The sequence below is a fragment of the Dendrobates tinctorius genome, unplaced genomic scaffold (genome assembly GCF_039654945.1).
Source record: "Dendrobates tinctorius isolate UK_male_01 unplaced genomic scaffold, ASM3965494v1 ptg000016l, whole genome shotgun sequence".
Classification (NCBI taxonomy): domain Eukaryota; kingdom Metazoa; phylum Chordata; class Amphibia; order Anura; family Dendrobatidae; genus Dendrobates; species Dendrobates tinctorius.
In genome coordinates, this window is record NW_027361684.1 from 33,301,903 (window position 1) to 33,318,224 (window position 16,322).

At 43.6% G+C, this 16,322-nt stretch overlaps 1 protein-coding gene across 3 annotated transcripts in view; it reads left to right on the top strand.

The window, feature by feature from the left end:
• Window positions 1-13,676, top strand: part of NAGPA (N-acetylglucosamine-1-phosphodiester alpha-N-acetylglucosaminidase) — a 42,922-nt gene extending 29,246 nt beyond the window's left edge. Inside the window, exons 9-15 of one of the 3 annotated variants that reach the window (XR_012228905.1) lie at window positions 3,325-3,456; window positions 3,537-3,618; window positions 4,378-4,923; window positions 7,146-7,282; window positions 7,458-7,555; window positions 12,694-12,817; window positions 13,175-13,676. Coding sequence is in view for 1 of the 3 variants with exons in the window: in XM_073565642.1 (XP_073421743.1) it covers window positions 3,325-3,456; window positions 3,537-3,618; window positions 4,378-4,609 (446 nt within the window). In the remaining 2 variants the exon portion in view is untranslated. Of the gene's footprint in view, window positions 1-3,324; window positions 3,457-3,536; window positions 3,619-4,377; window positions 7,299-7,457; window positions 7,556-12,693; window positions 12,818-13,174 lie in introns of those variants that run through there. The other 2 variants (XR_012228904.1, XM_073565642.1) reach the window with 2 other exon arrangements.
• The last annotated feature ends 2,646 nt before the right edge of the window (window positions 13,677-16,322 follow it).

Below are 16,322 nucleotides of genomic sequence, written 5' to 3' on the forward strand. Positions count from 1 at the left end.
GTCTCTTGTAGTCCCTTTATCACATTGCAGTATGAAAACTCTCCCACAACATATCCCCCCCTGATCCCCCCCGCCCCCCCTCTCCCCTCCTTCCCCATATAACAGATTCTCTCTCTCCAACGAGAGAGGGTGCAACTGGCACCTAGCTACTGTGAGCCCTCGAATAGCCACTGAACCTCCTTCACTTGGGCGTACATCGCTCCCACCGTCACATACAAACATGCCCAATAGGCCACATAACTTTTTCTAACATGGATAATTCAATAAACATAAAAAAAAAAACCAGGATCTACGACCCAAAAATAGATCTGAGTACCCAGGCGTCGCGGGGCACAGATTCAAAAATAGAGAAAAAATGTCCGAAAAATTCTTCTTCTTCAGCCTTTTCCTTCTTTCTCAGCCCTTAGTTTGGAGTGGTTGATTTCCATCCACTTGACGGCCTCCTCTGGGGTTGGAAAAAACTGAACAGACCCCAAAGCTGCTACTCTCAGTTTGGCGGGATATAACATAGAGTACTTCACTCCCAGCACTCTCAGTCCTTTCTTGACCTCGCCAAATTTCATCCGCATTTTCTGAACCTCTGCTGAATAGTCCGGATATATTTCAATACGGCGTCCATTAAATATGAGGTCCTCCTGCTTCCTAGCCTCCCGGAGGATAGTCTCTCTATCTCTGCAGTTAAGTATCCTGGCCAACATTGTACGGGGGGCACTACCCGGAGGGAGGGGTCGCAGGGGAACGTGGTGTGCTCTCTCTACCGCAAACACCCTGGAGAGTGTGTCTCTGCCAATTTTAGATAGGATCCATTGCTCAGTAAAGTCAGTGGGGTCGTTACCCTCTACTTTTTCCGGGAATCCCACAAATCTAAGATTGTTTCTCCTAGATCTATTTTCTAGATCATCTTGTTTTAAGTGCACCTCTGAAATCTTTTGCGTGTGCTGGTTCTGAGTTTTCTGCATTTTATTTACAGTGTCCTCAGTGGTGCTCACTCTCTCTTCCACAGCACCCATCCTAGCATCCGCCTTGTTTAGTGCCTCTTTAATTCCAATAATTTCTTCCTTAATATTATCAACCCGGCTGCTCAACTTAGTCAGTGTTTTTTTACAGAACAATACCACCAGAAAGACATCTTTTAAAGTTGGTTCCCCTTCAGGGCCCTCCTCGTCAGCTTCACTATCCTCCTCTTCAGATGCACACTCAGAGACAGTGACTCCCCCTCCCCCCTCCTCCCTGCTTTCAGCCTCTCCTGCAGCTTCATTGCTCATTCTCTCTCCCTCCAGCACAGTACCTTCTCCGGTGCCCCCCTCATCTTCCCTTGCAAAAAGCGCTGCAGCTTCTGGATAATTTGTGACCTTCTGCCATAGTTCTCAGTCAGTCTCTGTGCCTCCTCCACTCTCCCGGCGCCATCTTGTGCAGCCACACTGCCGTCCTCCCCGACGTCTTTCTGCCACTTCCTCCCCATCTCCGCACTCTTCTTCACTCCCGGTGTCTCCACTCGGCCCTCGGGCACCCACCACAGCAGTAAGTGTGCACGGGTCTCTGTTATGTCGGCCTATTAAGGATTATTCTTCAGAATGACAGTGGAGCTCCTCAGCCTCACGTCCTCTCACATCCGCGCCAGGCCACGCACCCGATCAACTCAATTCTTAACGCACCACTTCAGCGTTTTGTTTTTTTTCTAATTGCATGGTTGGAGTGATGCTTTAAATTTAAGTTCCCTGTCTCTTACTCATCTGTCATCCCCTTCATTTTTTTCCAGCGTCGATCCAGTCCGTTTCCAGCGAAAAGTGACCTGCAGGAGCACTTTAGACGTCACTTTTCAATATAAGTCTATGACAGCCTTGATCTGGCTCTCATAGACTTGTATTGAGAATTCACTGTCACGAGGTAATGCTGCGGGACTGGAGCGGCGTCGGTAAAAGCTGAAGATGCCGGAGGGTGAGTATAAGAATGGGTGCAGGAGGCTTGCACTTAAAGCGCCACTCCCTCCCTGAAAAAAAAAAATCCTGGAGTGGTGCTTTAATGGGACTTCTGAAGAACAGACGAACCATGTGCTCTCCTATTTCTGGCGCTCATTGAAAATTAATAGAACTTAAGTCTGCATGATTGACTACCACTCCATTCACATGGGCCCTGGTTTTATGGATTGGTTTGGGTCCCATTGGTTGGACCATCAGTGGCTATGAAGTTATCCCCTTTCCTGTGGATAACCCTCCCCCCTCCAAACTTTGTAAAATCCTTTTAAAGGGGTCGTGGAGACTTATGAACACATTGTATGCTGTAGGGATTTGTCAATTTCAGACCCAGGACTGGCGGGTATGTATGAGTTATACATGTTATTGGGCAGGGGGTGCGGCCTCACTCGCCATACACTTGGTGTGAGGCTGCGTCCTTTAATCGGACACGCCCAGTGGTCGGCCACGTTACTGGATGGGTCGCGGCCTCGCTCCATGCAAGCAAATGGAGTGAAGCCACGCCCACTGCCCGGGAGTATGTATAACTCGTACTTACTTTCAGATCCTTGGTCTGAAACCGTTGAATCTCTGAAGCCCACGGTGCGTGCACTGGGGGGGGGATTCATAAGTCTGCAGTCACACACAGTGACATAGAGATGAGCAAATATGTTTGGAAAAACGGTCACTGAATCCGAGTGTGCCATATTCGTGCCAAATTTAAGTTTGGCGATCATTTTCGAGCATATTTGCTCATCTCTACTCCCATTGACTTTCGGCGAATATTGCAAATTTGGCGATCGTAATCCAAACCAAAAAATATTGAAAAATTTGCTCCTCTCTACCAGACATTTCCTTTAAGTAGCCGATTATAATATTGGTATAACATGCAGGGGCGGACATACCATTGGTGCAACCTGTTCAGCCACACAGGGGCCCAAGACAATTGGGCTCCGTATTAAACTTGTACTGGATTCCCATTCCAACATGACCCCTTCCAGCAGCATAGTTAGCACATGAAAAGTGATTAGTGGGGTCTGCTAACGCCAGTAAATATCACAGTACACGGATAATGCACACCGTGATATCGCCGAATAGGTGGAAGCCCAATGTGATGTCATAGTAAGTAGATAAGAAACAGTCATGTCACAGTGGTGAAATAGTAAACCGTTATGTCACAGTAAAGGGTTAATGCACAATGATTTCACTGTACAGGGTTAATAAAGGGGCCACATACCTAATAGATAACTGCTGACCTCATGATCTCTCCTGATTTCCCCATCACACACAGGGGCGCACGCCCCTGTGAAGTCTTATTTGTTGAATGTAGTGTGTTTTGTATCTTACACTGGATTTTTTTCATCTATTCTAGTATGCCCGTTTGGATTTTATGGTGTTGGATGCCAGCAGGTTTGCCATTGTGAGAAACAGTGTTACTGCCATCCTGTAACAGGAAACTGCAGCTTCACCAGTGAGCCCAGGGCACTTGTGCTTTTATCAAAAGGTTTGTTCTTGTATGGTTTGTGCGCACATATTGGGAACTCCGTGAGATTTCTCTTAGTGACGGCTATTCTGATATTTCAGTTGGCACCTGCATGGTCTCCATCTTACACTCGTACTGGTGGAACGCTGTCCCCTCTGATGCCAAAGCGACTTACCTTGCTGAGTAAGAATTTTCCTCCATTTAATTTTTTTCTTTTTAAATCAAATAAATTATTCACATTTTCAAGTGTACAAAGTAGAGTAACAGAACATCACGCTTACACATAATACGGTGGGCCGATCCAATCAAAATCAGCGTATTTGGACAACTGTAAGCTAATGTGTATGGGACCATTAAAGGGTTTTTCCCATAAACAAGTTATTCTCTATCCATATGACAAAGCTCAGCTTTTGCGCCATTCATTGTCTGTGGGACTACCGAGTACAGGGCTCGGCTATTTCTGGCAGTCCCATAGACAATGCAGTGGAGACCGAGCGTGCACACCTCACATTGTTCAGGAAGAGGCTGCAGAGCGTGTTGTTAAGAGTCCAAGGCCACAGTCTCCAGATCGCTGTGGACCCCACCTACCTGACCCACAGCAACCAGCAAATTATTCTCTAACCATTGGATTGGGAATAACTTTTTTTGGAATGATCCTTTAAGATTAGAGCGAAGTCCAGTCATGGAGATTGCATTGTGTGTACCGATGTAGCAGAGCTGAACATGACGTTTAATTGTGGGGCTGCGTTTTTTCTATACATCACCTACCATCCTGTGTAAAACTGCCGAGGAAACATATGGTCACTTTGTTCTGCCAGTTCAGCTCTGCTACATCACCCATAGATTATCCTCTCCTCTCATGTATGTAAATATAGAAATACAGGACCCTGTCTGTGTACAATTCATTGTTTTGTATAGTGACCCTCTGATTGTGTTTTGCAGGCATGTGTGGGCAGGATTGAGCTGTACCCTTCTGCTGCTACTTGTCATTAGCGCTGTATTCAATATTAGACAGGTCTGGTCCTGCAGAGGGAACCATAATGACTGGACATATTCCTACCATCAACTACGAGAGATGAATGGAAACGTGGACGTCCCAGATATGTACGAGACCTGTGACTTGTATCATCCGGATCCTGACGCGGACGCGACACATAATGAGATCAGGAGTTGAAGGTCACGGCAGATCCAGCTGGGATTAGTCAGATCCAGCCACGCATGCTGTGCTATGCAGCAGTCTAGTGCCTTATACACACCAAGCAACTTTGGGGTAAAACTTGAAGGAAATGAATACGCACATTGGCAGTACATTGACTGCGGTGTATAGTATCCAAAAAAGTATTTCTTGAACTTTTTTTAAACTGTGCAATATTCACATTGCCTTATTTTATTATCTTTGGACTGTGGTTTTTCAACACTGGATTATTTGTGTGTTTTTATCAATGTTCTCGTTTCGATATGTCGAAGTGCCAAATTTTTTATATGAAGGTACGGATACTTAGTAACGTCTTAATTATAAGCTTCTGGTTATGGTTGGGAATATCCCAGGTGAAAGCGTTGTTCACTACATATTATATTGAAATATGGATCCAGATGGCATAAAAGAAAATGAAATGAGACCGGTGGGCAGAGACAAGGGTCCAGTATGTATGTTTTCTTGTATGAGAATCCTTTTTGGGTGCATTTTAAATACAATAACCTATAGTGGAGAACTTTCTGAATTGGCTGACCATGAACTATGAGTAATTAAAGCATAACAGGTTGTGTTTATACATAAATACTCATCACATTGGTCATATGCGACATACAAAAAGTTTGATCTGCTTTTCCAAAATATAATGTCGAGACGGGTGCTCCATAGTAATGACTAAAGTGCCAAGCCATACGAGTACAACCTTACAGGAGCAGCCAGCATACAGGTAACTGGAATAATATTGGCAGTGCACAATACATTATTTTTTTGAAGTATTAATTTTGGATGATTCTGATCAAAGGGTGTATGCACCAGGCACCTTCAATAGCTTTATATACATTGTAGTGCACCCAGATTGCTCTAGTCATTATATGTTTGTGGACATTTGTATTATCTTGTATGTGCTAAAATAATGTACATGATCAAAGGCATAGATTAAAAACAGATGTGACATGCACAAAAGTGAACAGGTCGATTGGACCGTGTTCACACCACCCAAAGACTGAAACACAAAGAAAAAAAACAGTATAACAAACGTGCAAAAATACTCTGTTGTAAAAAAATATAACAGTAGACAGCAAGTGCTAGTAAAAAATGATAGCAAAAACAGGGTATTTAGTTGATACGTTTTTTGCAAAAAATGTATACTAAGCCACTCCACCAACGTCACGGTATACCCATCTCGGAGCAGTCCTATCTAATGTATTTAAAACCTGATCATGTGGACAGAACCTATATGAGCAGGATTCAGAAAGTCAAAACAGGGGATCAGGGGTCCTCTGTGTGACTGCAGGCTTTTGAATCCATCAGTTGTTACCAGCAATTTGTACAGCTTCTATGGTGGAAATTAGACCTACATCCGTAGAACTGTAGCGGTGCGGTGAATATCAGGTGCTCGATATCAGTAATGTTGTCAATGATAACTGAAGAAACAAGAATATGTGGCACTCACCAATTCAGACAAACGTGGAAGTCCTATATTCCAGGACATGGACAAATATACGGTGTGCAGGTTACAGAGGAATGAGCGGAGAAGCAGGCAGGACGACGGAATATATTTGTCCATGTCTTGGAATATGGAATAAAGGACTTCCACGTTTGACGGAATTAGTGAGCGCCGCCTATTCTTGTTTCTTCAGTTATCTTTGACTTGCGAATCTATCCCCCAGCTGATGCATGGTGTGCTGCGAGGATTTGCCAGTTTCTGAGCCGGGACCAAGAGGGTATGTATGTGTTATACATACTCCCAGCCAGCGTCCGTCCAGAGGGCGCAGTCTCGCTCTGTACATGTGTATTGAGCAAGGCAAGTCACACAGAGTGACTGCAGACCTCATCGTTTTGGACCGGACAACCCCTTTTAAGTAAATTTTTGCTTTGTGTCCCTATAAATGAGGCTGCAGGTCGATGTTAGTCGCTATTCAGTAACTTCAAGAAACTTTTGATATTTGTTCATAAGGAAATACTGTGATGTTTGAAGACCTATTCCAATTGATATATGGGTTTGCTCCAACTTGCTGGAATTGTCACTGACGTGTGGTGTGGCTTCTGCCCCCACATCTGCAACAGTTGGAAGTACAATACATGTGAATAGGGTTTTCAAACCCTCAACCACACACGATGGGAAAAACAAAATCTTTGGAAATGGCAAATCCACAGATCTAATAGATTTTCTTTACATAGGGTTAAACATACTGCAAATAATTTTCCACATAATTGTAGACGTAGGGGAGGGGGGAAACGATCTCCCGTAACTAAAAATGTGACGCTGCTGCATAGGGAATAAAGCGATAAGAGAACGAAATATTTTTTGGCTAATTCTATTATTTAAATGTCCGGCACATATTTTTACGCTATACTTTTTGGGATATGAAGTCGAGAATGGGAACAATACAATATTAAATCGTTTATTATTACATTATAAGGACTCTATCCTAAAGGGATTATTCGCATAATATTTTTAACTTCAGTGTTTAAAGTTGTTTGACTATTTTTTTTTAAAGTGCATTGTATTTTTCAGAATGACAAAAAGAGAAACAAACTTCCACTAATGCACACAGCCATGCGCACACCGTATCACCACCGTGTGATAATACAGAACTTGTACGTCAGTATGAAAACGCTTGGCTTGTCTTTTCCGAATGCTTGAATAAAAAGGTGACATGGCACACTATGAAGCCACGCGTGCTCTTTTTTGTTTGGATGATGACTTGTAATTTTCTTTGCTCTACAGTCATTGAATTATTTATTAGAAGTTATATTGTCTAGTTCAGTGGGAAAAATGGTAGACCTGTCCCTCCCCACCAATCAGATTCCACCTTTTATTTTTCAGGTGCCCGCTGGAAATTGAAAACTGCTACCTGATTGATTGCTATAAGCGCTTTTCCTTATTCTTCCACTTTCAGATGAAAGATGAGAATCGCAACACAGGTGTGAAGTGAAGATGGAGAACTTAATTTCTCCATTGTATGAGTCTGCGGATGTCGGAGTGCATTTGGCTGACATGCGACTGAAGTCCGATGTTTCACACGCACCCATAGACTTGAATGGAATTTGGATCATTCATAGCCAGAGCCACTCTCAGCATGCTGCAATTTTTTTCTGCTACTTTATGAGAAAAAAAGATCTGCACAGCCCCATAGTATAACATTAGGCCGAATGCGATCTGATAATACACCGCATAGCACTCGGGCATGTTATACGTCAGTGTGAGCGTGCTCTTAGGGTGGATTTGTTGCAGATATTTCTACGACTATCACATTCATCTGAAATCCATGTGATTACTGCACAAAGCCCACACCGATCAATGGCGGGGATTTTGGTAGCAATGTGTGCAATACATCTGCAGCATGTGAATGTGATCTATGCCAAATTCTGACTTCCATGAAACATGGGCCATGTACTGGCCGAGGGTTTACTGCCCTGAACTCAACAGCATAATATCTGCTTATGAGGCTGTCAAGCTCAGGCTCTGAGACCCTCGGACACTTAATGCATCGCAGTGTTTTCATGAGGCCTAAAGCCAGTTTCGGATTGGGGGGAAAGTGCCTGTATTATGTGTGCAGATGTAACCCCAACCACAGCTTTTATGACCTGAACTGACAGCGTCATAGGTATCTAGACCCACAATTTTTTTTTTTTTTGAGGAATGTTACTCCAAAATATTTTTTGTTTTGTTTGAAATGGTACGTATAACCGGCTCATTTCTATTTATCATCCAATCCCTCTATAGCCACTTCTGGCTTTAGCCCCCCCTAAAAACCTGTGTGATTCCAACCTTAAACTGAATCCCGTGCTGTGCTTCACCAAAACCTGAAGGTGCCTCACTGTTTGCAAAGCCCCCCAAAAAATCTTTGGATTAATCCTTTAGAAGTTGCATGAGAAAGGAAGAAAAAAGTTACATAACTTTCAAAAAGTGCATTGACTTCTGAAACCTGTCCAGGACTGTCATACAGATGTTTTCTATGCCCCCTAGAACCCTCTTGAGTTTCTTTTGCATCATCAAATGGGTTACATCATTGTACCCCCAAGGCTGTGATAATGCATTGTACTGCAACTATTACAGAACCGTGCAGATACTAAAGACAATGCAAATATAAGCATTGTGCTGGCAAATGGTGGTTTGTTTTATTTTTTAAACTGCAAAAGAAAAATGGACAAAATGTGCTGTATCCTGACCAGCAGCCCACCCCTCATCTGAATATCATGTGACCTGCCACTAGACTACCACGCCTTTGAATGATGTGGTCTGTCCTGTCCAATAGATCACCAGTCCTCTGAATGAAATCATGTGATGTTTCCTGTTGTCCAGTAGACCTCCCCTCTTCTGAATGAAATCATGTGAGTTGTGCCATTCGCTAGACCACCACTCCTCTGAATGAGGTCATGTGACTGCGCTGTCTGCTAGACCACCACCCTTCTGAAATCATGTACCTGCGTCATCCGCTAGACTAGTGGTCCCCAACCTTTCTGACCGTGAGAGACACATTCAGCTTAGAGAGAGGGTCGCGAGCCATATCCAGCTCCCAGCCACTTCAAAGTAGTGGCAACCAAAGCCCCCATTACAGACATAACCAAAACTTTTCCACAAAAATCACTCGAAACAGTACACTGAGATCCAGGGGTTCCCACAATACCCTCATTCAGTATTCTCCGATCAAGGACTCCCAACACACTGTCACATCCAGCTTCAAGAATCTCCTCTAACAGGTACCATCCTCCAGCGTACCATACCTAAAACATCACTAAACCCCCAAGACCAGTATATGTGCATCCAGCCAGATCTGCTCTTCTGTGCAGGGCTACTCACAAAATTCACCATTTTGAGATGTGCTCCTCATACCTTTTTGCTAGACCTGGACCTAATGCACCAAGCTGGCAGACAGTCGCAAACCACAATTCATGGGACCGTGAGCCACATGCCAAGCTACAGGTTGGGGACCCTTGCGCTAGACCACCACTCCTCTGAATGAGATCATGTGACCTGAGTCGTCCATGTGCCCCATAGGGTATGAATGGAAAACAGGTTGAGCTTCTGCACTGCCACACACCATTCTAAAATGGGTAAAACGGGTGTATCGCCCATAGTGGCACATCACGCAGCTGCTATGAGTCCATGATCTTGGGGGGCACTGCCTGTCCTCGTAACTTAAACGGTATGTACATCTGTAGAGTCCGCTGAATAGAATGGTGCAGGTTAGGGCTGTCAGCTCCCAGCTGCACCACTCTGACAGACAGAACATCAGTCAGCACACTGCAACAACCGGAGCAGACATCGGGGGAACAGCGGAAGGTGAGTAATTTTTTATGGCCAGCACTCGTGGGTGACATGATGCCTTGCAGGGGCATCATAGTGAGTGTGTCTGTCTATCTCTGCAGGACTATCAGACTGTGTGTGGGGGTCCCCATACTGTAATACTGTAGTGGCAGCCCTTATACTGAGTGGAGGGCTCCGGGTGCCATCATGATGTGCATGTGGGCCCTCAAACTGCATGTCGCGGCTTTAGGAGACATCATAATTTGTGGGGGGCATCATATAGTGTGTATGGATCCTCATACTATGTAGAGGGTTGTGGGAACCCTCATACTGCATGTTGAGGTTGTAGGGGACATCATATTGTGTGTGGGGGCTCTCATACTTTGTGGTGAGCAGTGAGTAACATTATACTGTGTGTGGGAGCCCTCACACTGCCTCTTGGATTTGTAGGGGACATCATATTGAGTGGAGGAGCCATGGGGAGCATCATACTGTGTATAGAGGGCTTTGGGTCCTCCATGCTATAAATAGAGGAGCTGTGGGGCCATCACTGTGTTGAGAAGACTTAGGGGCATCATACTGTGGGAGAAATTATACTATGTTGGGATTAAGGTGGTGGTTGCACACTTTGCTGGAGGCACTGTGATATCATCATAATGTGCGTGTTGAGGGAATTAGGACTTTTGGTATGGGGCCAAGTGATCTCTATGTAAGCCACTGAAGTAAAAGTTCCAAGTTATGCCAATCGGTGCGGTCCCAGTGGCCAACAAGTTATCACCTATCCCATGGAAAACTTGTATTAGCCAGGCAAACCTTTAAAGTAAGCAGCACAAATATCAGATCTCTTTTATAGCTGACAGTGGAAAGTCCTGATTGAGGTGACCCCCCCACCATGCCATCCATGTGCTATGCCATAGTAGGACATATAGACAGGGCTGTCTTCACAAGGCACCATCTTCCTGAACTTCATTAGTCAAGGAGACCGGTGACTATTTTTGATAACTCTTAGGATATTGAAAATCACAACTTTATAAAACCAAACATCACCTCTGATTTCTCATAGCAGCTACAACAGCGGAGCGATCTCTGTAGATGGGAACCTACACTATCAAGGTTAGCTCCTCTGTGCCTAGGCCTGCAAGTTTATAAGGCACGTAGGATCCAGCTCTAGTTAAAAACAACCTTGACTAGATGAGAGGAGTGCTAGCAGTTTGTACAATAGCAATATAGCAAAGCACACCTGTACATACAAATAGGTTAAAAAAATGTGGACAGTGACACAAATTTTAGCTAACTAACAAAACATATTCAAGATACAGTTATATAACTAATCTAGATTTAAAGAGCAGATTCCCAGCTTTAATTTGAGGATATTCACACTGGAGTAAGGGTAATTGTACAATGATCTCACAAGCTATTCAATGGACTGCATGAGCTATTATCTCATTAATCTATCATCAACTAAGGCAAAAGGTCTGGAGCTGAAATTTATTTCTGCAAGAACATTCATGTTTCATATTTTACAAGCATGCGTGTTATAATAAATGTTCCAATCTTATCATATATTTATTCTACAAGTCATCATTCATATTTCATATTGCAGTATTGTGCTGGGTTAACTGTGATGTCACACAGGGGTGATGTCATAATGATGACATCACCGGATTCTAGACACGTCGTCAGCAGATGTAGATGTGATTGTGAAAGTATAGAGAGGAGAGAGCGTCACTTTTGCTGCTACTGAAAAAAAAATGCTTAAACTTTTGTTGATAATTGTTTGGACGTCACATATTTTGTGCCGACCATTACCTCCACATGACGTGGAGCCTGAGAGTGAGAAGGAAGAGAACACTAACTCTTAAGACGGATTTTCTTCCAACACTGAGACAGAGCAGAAAGTAGAGAGTAAGTGTCCTCCATGGGCTTAGAAACTGGGACATTATGCATTACCAACAATGTCTAATTAGCTTATTAATTTAAGACACAAAGTCAACTAATTGGTGGCTTAAACTTAGACAATTATTATACAGCATGAATGATACAGAATGATAAATTTGGATAATTTTTAGACTGTCTAATCTGTGATTGCAATATCTAAAAATTAGACATTACTGATTTAATATGCCCTGATGTGTGACTGGAAAGATTCACAATCTTGGAAGTCACAATCCAGCACATTGGTATGCCGAACTACATGCGACTTTACCTGGTCTTGTAGCTCAGCCGCATACTCTTAATCTATATCATATCTCCCTAAAGAATAAATCACACGAGCCTCACTGTACCTAAAAAGGTACAAACGTTTATATAGAAATTGCTCATTTTGAAAAGATCCAACTTTACAATCTAAATTATATCTGTAATTTTCAGAGTTGAATTAAATATTCTAGTGTTCCTCACAAGTAGTTGGCTTATTTGGGGCTTTCAGACCTATCCCGGACGGCAATGGACGGACTGGCAGTGTCTTTCCTACCCCAAGTGTGACAGCCTCATAGAAATACATGAAGCTGTCATGCCCTGGTCAGAAGACCCGTGGCCAGTCCGTGAATTAGCAGTTAAAAACCAGGAAAACAAAATAAAACATTTTTCCCACCTGCAGCACGGTAGGCAAGCTAAAAACTTAATGGTGTGGCTGACACTAAGCTTGTTTTCAGTCACATGGAGTGACAGCTGCAGTCCGCAAAATCGCACACAGTTCAGTGTGTTCCTGTGGACGGCAGCTTTACCTCCAAAGGTACAAATCAGTCACAGGACGGCTAAAAATCTCAGTGCGGCCCAGGCCTAATGGTAACATGAATACTGTTTGTTGTAGGGATCCAGAGATCTTTGTCGTCTGATCTACAAGAATGGATGGAACATGTGCAGAACGCCCCGAGAGCGGTGATCGCTGGTCTGCCGTTACTCATCTTCTTCTTCGCCATCCTTTGTTTCTGCACGTATGTAGTATTTTACATGGTCTATAACCCTGACATCAGAAACTAACCTCCCCCCTTGTTGTCCTCATTAGTGATGTCATGATAGACAGGTAAAGCATATAGTGTCACCCTCCAAGCAGCACATTCTTCCACTATATCTCCCTGATATAAATATATGGTCAAAATTTCTGTTATTGTGAATGAACAGTTAGGCAAGTTGAAGATGAAATGATCTCTAAAGGCCTAAAGTTAAGGATGACACATCTCCTTTGCATTTTAGGGAAGACAGGAATTTTGACCAGGGGTGCCCAAATTTTTATTCTCCACTGTATAAACACACACACGTGTAGTATAATAATTACTTTGTGTTTATTACAGATGCCTGGATCCAGAACAGACATAACACCAACAGGAAGCTCCACAGGCAGCGATTTAAAGGGCCATTTATTAATCCAATTTTTCTATGCTGGCCTACCGCTTTGATGGTTTGCACCAAAAATTTGGTTGCTCCCATCCATCATTACCGGCTGATGCTGATGTCTTCTGACATGCGCTCCCATATAAATGGTTTCTCTATAAAACTCCTCACCAGCTTCTCCCCAGTAATGTCCTCCCCACTGCCGACATGTCTTCTCTACACTAGAGCAGCTGGATGTTCTACCTTCTCCATCCCTCACATCCAGTAAAGCCCGAGCACATGTGGTAGCAGACCGGACCCAAATTCAAGGAGCGTCCCCCAAATAACACCACGGTCATGTCTTACTCCTGATAGTAAAGACTTAGAAGTTATAATATATATTCATGTGCTTCCATGTGATTTATTCCCCCACAAAGAGTTATCTGTGACTTATATATTACAATAAAATATTCTTACATTGTTTTATTTGCCTCTAACTTTATCATTTTGAATCAGTTTCTCATACATGGGCATCAATATCATCCATGTATCACGAAGCAAGCAATCAATCCACTTCTTACATTTATGAGAATAAACTCAATATTTCATCTATTAAAATGGGCTGTCCATTGATAACTTGCTGGGAGACACAGTGATCGCCAGAACGAGGAATCTCTTATCCCCCCATAGAAATTGACGCAGCAGATCAGATGCCTCCATTCATTCTCGGGCTGCCAGAAAAAGTCAAGCGTAGCACTGCGAAGCCCCATGGGGTATGAATGGAAACAGGTCGAGCTTCTGCACTGCCACACCATTCTAAAGTGGGTAAAACAGGGGTGTACCGCCCATAGTGGCAGATCACGCAGCTGCTATGGGCCCGTGATCTTGGGGGGCACTGCCTATCCTCGTAATTTAAACAGTATGTACATCTGTAGAGCCGCTGAATAGAATGATGCAGGTTAGGGCCGTCAGCTCCCAGCTGCACCACTCTGACAGACGGAACATCAGTCAGCACACTGCAACAACCGGAGCAGACATCGGGGGAACAGCGGAAGGCGAGTAATTTTTTATGGTCAGTACTTGTGGGTGACATGATGCCTGCAGGGGCATCATAGTGAGAGTCCTGCAGAGACAGACAGACACAATCAGACTGTGTGTGGGGGTCCCCATACTGTGGTGGCAGCTCTTATACTGAGTGGAGGGCTCTTGGTGCCGTCATGATGTGCGTGTGGGCCCTCAAACTGCATGTTGCGGCTTTAGGAGACATCATAATTTGTGGGGGGCATCATATAGTGTGCATGGATCCTCATACTATGTAGAGGGTTGTGGGGACCCTCATACTGCATGTTGAGGTTGTAGGGGACATCATATTGTGTGGGGGCTCTCATACTTTGTGGTGAGCAGTGAGTAACATTATACTGTGTGTGGGAGCCCTCACACTGCCTGTTGGATTTGTAGGGAACATCATATTGAGTGGAGGAGCCATGGGGAGCATCATACTGTGTATAGAGGGCTTTGAGTCCTCCATGCTATAAATAGGGGAGCTGTGGGGCCATCACTTTGTGGAGAAGACTTAGGGGCATCATACTGTGGGAGAAATATTATGTTGGGATTACGGTGGTGGTTGCACACTTTGCTGGAGGCACTGTGATGTCATCATAATGTGCGTGTTCGGGGAATTAGGACTTCTGGTATGGGGCCAAGTGATCTCTATGTAAGCCACTGAAGTAAAAGTTCCAAGTTGTGCCAATCGGTGCGGTCCCAATGGCCAACACTAGACCACCACTCCTCTAAATGAGATCATGTGACCTGCGTCGTCCACGTGACCTGAGCCGTCCACTAGACCATCACTCCTCTGAATGAGATCATGTGACCTGCGTCGTCCACTAAACACGCTTCTGAATGTGATCATGTGACCTGCACCATTCACTAGACCACCCCTCCTCTGAATGAGATCATGTGACCTGCACCATTCACTAGACCATCACGCCTCTGAATGAGATCAGACTGCAGTTTTATTCAACTTTATTTACAATTCACAATTTTTGTAACAACTATCATGTAAATCGGTTTTTTTTGTCACCCCACTAAAGGGTTTGATTACAAAATTGCAAGTTACGTCTGACCCTATAGGGGATAACTTATTGATTGCTGTGGGGTAAGTGGGCGACTGCTGGGACCTCCATTGATCCTGAAAGGGCTCTAATGAGCCTTGTCTTAAATGAAGCAGAGGTGCGCATTAGGGTGACCGCAAAAAATCGATGTCGGAATTTTGTCCGTCTGGACCCCACAAAACGATTCCCCTTTCCAGATATTGAGATAGCCAAAATTTGAGCTCGATCAAACGACGTTAACCCGTGCCGCTCGTCGCTCAAAGTTTGAAAAAATCCAAATTGAGGTATTTTAAGATTTAGGTATTTTGCATAGTCTGTTAGACTATAAAGAATGTGACAACAACATTGCAGAAATAGCCCTGACCAAATTTTGGAACCATTTGTGGTATTTGAATGCAGAGTTGGTGGGATTATCGTTTTTTGATCCCACCATTACAGACAATGAAAAGTTGTTAATGGCTAATAAATTGCTCAGTAGCACAGATGAACCATCAGAGCACGCTAGGGTTGTAAATCCAAAAGTTAGGAAAGAAAAATTAAAAAAGGTAGGAAGTAACCGACTTTAACGACCTTCTGACAAAAGATGAAGAATAAAAGCAATATGTCCTGCAAGTTGTAAGCAAATGCCGAGCATTATATTCTGACGTTTCAAAAACTACTTTAACAAAAGCTCTAGAATAGATTAGATAACTATGTAAAATTATCAACTCATGTAGGTTAGCGTGCTCTGATGGTTCATCTGTGCTACTGAGCAATTTATTAGCCATTAACAACTTTTCATTGTCTGTAATGGTGGGATCAAAAAACGATAATCCCACCAACTCTGCATTCAAATACCACAAATGGTTCGAAAATTTGGTCAGGGCTATTTCTGCAATGTCGTTGTCACATTCTTTATAGTCTAAAAGACTATGCAAAATACCTAAATCTTAAAATAACTCAATTTGGATTTTTTCAAACTTTGAGCGACAAGCGGCACGGGTTAACGTCGTTTGATCGAGCTCAAATTTTGGCT